This window comes from Egretta garzetta, unplaced genomic scaffold (assembly GCF_000687185.1).
Source record: "Egretta garzetta isolate BGI_Z169 unplaced genomic scaffold, ASM68718v1 scaffold112, whole genome shotgun sequence".
NCBI classification, from domain to species: domain Eukaryota; kingdom Metazoa; phylum Chordata; class Aves; order Pelecaniformes; family Ardeidae; genus Egretta; species Egretta garzetta.
In genome coordinates, this window is record NW_009258884.1 from 1,651,994 (window position 1) to 1,656,660 (window position 4,667).

At 43.6% G+C, this 4,667-nt stretch overlaps 1 protein-coding gene across 1 annotated transcript; it reads right to left on the reverse strand.

Moving 5' to 3' along the window:
* Positions 1 to 312: 312 nt before the first annotated feature.
* Positions 313 to 4,128, reverse strand: PRR11 (proline rich 11). Its single transcript, XM_009633939.2, has 9 exons — positions 4,019 to 4,128; positions 3,495 to 3,648; positions 2,850 to 2,972; positions 2,286 to 2,546; positions 2,062 to 2,160; positions 1,460 to 1,569; positions 1,262 to 1,321; positions 1,080 to 1,176; positions 313 to 602 (listed from the first exon to the last, which is right to left on the reverse strand). Exons 1-9 carry the CDS (start codon positions 4,126 to 4,128, stop codon positions 534 to 536), a joined length of 1,083 nt encoding a protein of 360 aa, XP_009632234.1. The 3' UTR covers positions 313 to 533.
* Positions 4,129 to 4,667: the final 539 nt, after the last annotated feature.

Genomic DNA, 4,667 nt, shown 5'->3' on the forward strand with positions numbered 1-4,667 from the left:
GGGGCTCGTCCTGGGGCAGCGCGGCCCTTAGCGCGACGGGGGATCTGGCAGCGGCCAAAAGCGATACCCCTCGACGGTGCCTCGTATGTGCTTAGCCACAGAACCCAAATTGTTTGTGGAAACTCGCAGCCTTTCGCTTTAATAAGATTAGAGTGCTAAACTGCTGCTTGTCTTTGAACCCAAGATCTTTCTTGTTAAAAAATAAAAAAATTAAATGTAAAAACAATACACATATTTATATTAAAAGGAGCACCAGTGCTGGTAACGTAATAGTCCCCGCTCTAGCAGCAGCCATGTATCAAAAGACTTGGGAAACTTCATTGGGTTTTGTCCATGAAGAAAGAAGATGCAACCAGACTGAGACACTTGAAAAAGATGCTGCCGTTAAAAAGCAGAAATCTGCTAAAGGGGTTCCATAACGGCCCGTTCTTGTGTGCACAGGATTTACTTACAAATACATGTGCCTGAGTGAGAGAAAAGTGGGATTCAAGTGGCTTCCTGACCACAAATGAAGGAGGCATTGTTCCGTGAGCCTACTTTTGTTCATCAAAGCTGTTTGCAGCGCTTAAGCGGGCAGGTGAGGGACTCTTCGGGTGAGCCATCTGTCAAAATAAGAAAAGGGTCAGGTCTTGGAACAGGAACTCAGACTACGACTGAGATAAAATACAGTGCAATTCTTAACTGACACCTTAAAAGAAACCAGACACAGCCGATCCTCAAAATAAGCCATTGTTAACCCTGGGGGTTTGTTCTCCTGCAAACTGGAGCGATGCAGTTGGAGATCGCATTGAGGCACTGGAACGGCCGCCAAAAAAGCGACTTTTCCTCTGAGCGCTGTCAGGTGCCCTGCTGAGAGACAGGCAGGGGCACCCCCGTCCTGCAGTCTCCTTACCATTAAAATGGGAATCAGTAAAACAAGCACGCCCTTATTTCTGGGTACTCGGGGCTTTTGGAGGAGAACTACAGAAAGACTGTTACTTACAGAATACATACCAACAGCGCCCCACTGTAGGGAAAAAGATCAGTATGAACTTTTAAAGCCAGTTTATCGTTCCAGAAAGAGCCACGTCACGACTTGCCTGAAATTTGCGCCGTAGTGCCTGTGTCATTATTGGCGTCAGCCCAGACCCACATTCAATGTTTTCTTTGCTATTCAGTGGAGTGCCACCAGGACTTCTGAAAAGATTGGAAATGGAGGGAATTGTGATTGGTTCTCTATTTTTTCTAGAAAAATAAACCAAGACAATAGACAGGAACTTACCTTTGTATATTGACCTTCTTCAGATGTTTTCGGAGATCTAACGGATTTTTAAGAGGGGTACTAAAAAAAAAGAAAAAAAAAACCACAACCAAAACAAAACCAAAACCAAATTGTTAAAATATTTTCCACTCTGTAAATAGAGTTCAATGTCTGGAACAAAAAAAATCTAATATCGAAGAAAGGAAGAAAGCGTCTTACATTAAGGAATTTGTAATGTGAGCTGATGGCTTGGATTTAGGTCTCAGACTAACACTCTGTAAGTCTGAGACTGTAATTAATGCCCTTCGTGTCTTCACTGGTGATTCTGCCTAAAGTGAGAAAAGAAAGGTTACCACAAATAAAACTTTAAAAGGCCTCACTAACCTTAAATCTATTTAATATTTATACTCTGAAAGACTTCTGTTTTATGTCTTTTATGTTTTTTTTGAATCATTAAGATATTTATTAAAAAACCCTCTGCAAACAAGATTTCTGCTGGGCAAAAGGAAGCCCCAAATCTGTTGATAATGCACAGACAAAGCTACAGGAAAGCTACATGCTTTCTCTAAAATTAGGAGAACTGTCCAGCACACCAGCCGAGATTGGAGTGAGACACCTAGTTTCTTCACTCCAAACGCCCACATGCAGAATTAGAAGGATTACTAAAAACTGATCGCTGGGTTTTTGGAAAAGAAGAATTAATTTATTGAAAAAAAATTCTATGAGGGGCTAAGACAAGCATCGCAGGAAATACACCAGATCCAGCGTGGAGCTTTCCCCAGTACACCATCGTTCACTTATCCACATGTCCTCCGGTTTACCTTGTCCATTCTCAGGTTGCTGTCTGTCTTCTTCAGTTTAACATTCAGGAGATCTTTGAGAGTGATCTGCATTGGCCCATCTTTTTTCAGTGACGGTGCCTGAAAACAAAGGTGGTCGGAAGGGAAATGAGGATCAGCAAGTGACTGGGCATTCACAAAGACAAAACCAGGTCTAAAGAACCCAGCCACGATTGAAGGAACGGAGGAACCTTCTTACTCCCTACCAGAAGTGCTTTAGAGCCGTTGCCCCGTTTCAGGAGGAGAGGTGCTGGAGGCAGTTTTGGTGGCGGCAGTGGTGGCGGTGGTGGCGGCAGCGGAGGAGGAAGAGGTGGAGGGGGTACAGATACAGGCTGCAGCTGTATTGCAGAAGGCCCAGATACCGATGACAGTGGGCCCATCTGCCTTTGTACAGGAGGACCCACAACGGGTTTATTACACTTTTGACAAAGAGAATTTTCCGAAGACAAAGCTGCAATTCCATTCATCTGAAAAGAATATAAATAAATAAGAGAATACTAAATCCACTGGCAAAAGGAGATGGAATTTCAGAGAACAGAAGTTCTGGCTTCAGTTGATCCAGAAAAACATAAAAAGCCTCTTATGAGGCTTGCCAACAAACCAGTTCCCTCTAGCTGTGAAGTAAGCGCAGTTTAGTAATGCTGAACGTGAAGAAGTGAAACAATACCCAATGAGAAGCTCTAAAGATTTCAGCTCATCTGCGCTGACCACAGTTCCTTACGTGCTCACACAAGCAAACGTTACCCTGTCCCACTGGGACTGAGACTGACCTGGAGGGTTCCTTGTAGTCTGGAAAATTCAGTTTCCAACTTTTCCAGCTGCTCTCTGAACGTATTTAGCTCCCTTAAGTAGATTTGTGATGGAAATATGGTGTCTTTAACCACCTTAAAACTCTAGGCATAAAAAGAAACCAGATAAGCATTTTCACCGAGTTACGTTTCCAGAGACAGGGCTACGATTACTACTGAAAGCTCAAGGTCTTCCTGTAGTCAATGGCAAGGCACAACACAAAGATACAAAATTTCACCAAATATTTCCTTGGCAGGAACCCAAGGAGCAACTTCCTCCAAAAAACCCTTTAACTTCATCTACAAATTCTAAACTGTAATTCACATTTGACCTGAAAAATTCATACAGTCGTTTCTGCTATGAAAGACAGACTGCACCCTCTGTCATGGCAAATCCTCCTGATACTGCAATAAACCCCCTACAATTTCACATATGCATTTAATGTCCACAGTTGCCTTGATGCTCTCATACTTATTCCTTCAACAGTAAACACAAAATATATTTTAGATGTTTCAATAGATATAACTGAATTTACAGCTTAGTTCTCAAATCTGACTGCGTGTCCCGCATCTGAGCGCTAAGAACAACCTCACGCAGTGGCAAAAATAGAGAAGTAGGACGCTTACCTGTACAACCGTGTTCTGACACCAACAATACAAAAATGATGCTGTTGTTGTAAAGGGTTTTACCACATTTTTTACACCAGGCAAGGCCAATGACCAGAGTGAGGACAGATGGCTTGGGACGGGTGATGCGTTCGGAGGAAGATCACCTGCTGACCTGGGACAGAACGTTTCAGAATGAGGCCGTAATTACATTTGTCATGTCAGCCCTTAAAAAAGTTAACTGTCACCAATCAGCTGGAAATTACAAGTACCAGCAACAGCAGGTGACACCAGAGTAAACACGAGCACAGAGACCAGGAAAGACCAAGATACATTTTGATAAGGGAGGGGGTGGGGGTGTCACATTTGCAATACATTTTTATCCAAACTGCTTTTCCTGCACATTAAAGTCACTGATAGATAGAGTACTAGAAGATACACAAGACTAAACAATCCCACAGGATGGAGATAGGCTCCAAAAGCAATTCTGAACCATCAGGAGCAAACAGTGGACCTAGAAAGCGAGTTCCAACTGAGCCTCTTACCGTGGAGGAGGGCAACCTGAGCCCTGGGGGGTACCAGCATTTCCTTTTTTTTCCAGTAGAAGTTTTGCTCTGGCTCTCTGTTTCCGTCGGCGTTTCTTACACTTTGCCATTACTTTGAAAAAAAGAAAAAAAAACCCAAAAGACACGTTTAAAATTAATGTATGGAAATACACCCTCTTCCTCCTGGGGACAGAGCTATCACCGAGCAGGTAGGGAAGGACATGGACTGTATCACAAAAATCCTGCCCGTTATTCACAGTTGTCTTGCTGGAAGCATCACATACAACTGATAAAAAAATACATCCTTAAATACCTTCGATCCACTGAGATTTATTGTACACAAGAGAAAGGAGTGAACAACGCAAAAAGCACCATTTCGTTGACAGCTTTTGTTGACAGTTTCACTACCCTTTAGTGACAAATACCGCATTTTGGGAAAGTCATGTTTGTGGAGAACGGAGTCATACAATCATAGAATGTTTTGGGTTGGAAGGGACCCCTAGAGGTCACCCAGTCCAACCCCCCTGCAGGAGCAGGGACACCTTGAACCACATCAGGTTGCTCACAGCCCCATCCAACCTGGCCCGGAATGTTCCCAGGGATGGGGCCTCCACCCCCTCTCGGGGCAACCCCTGCCAGGGTTTCCCCA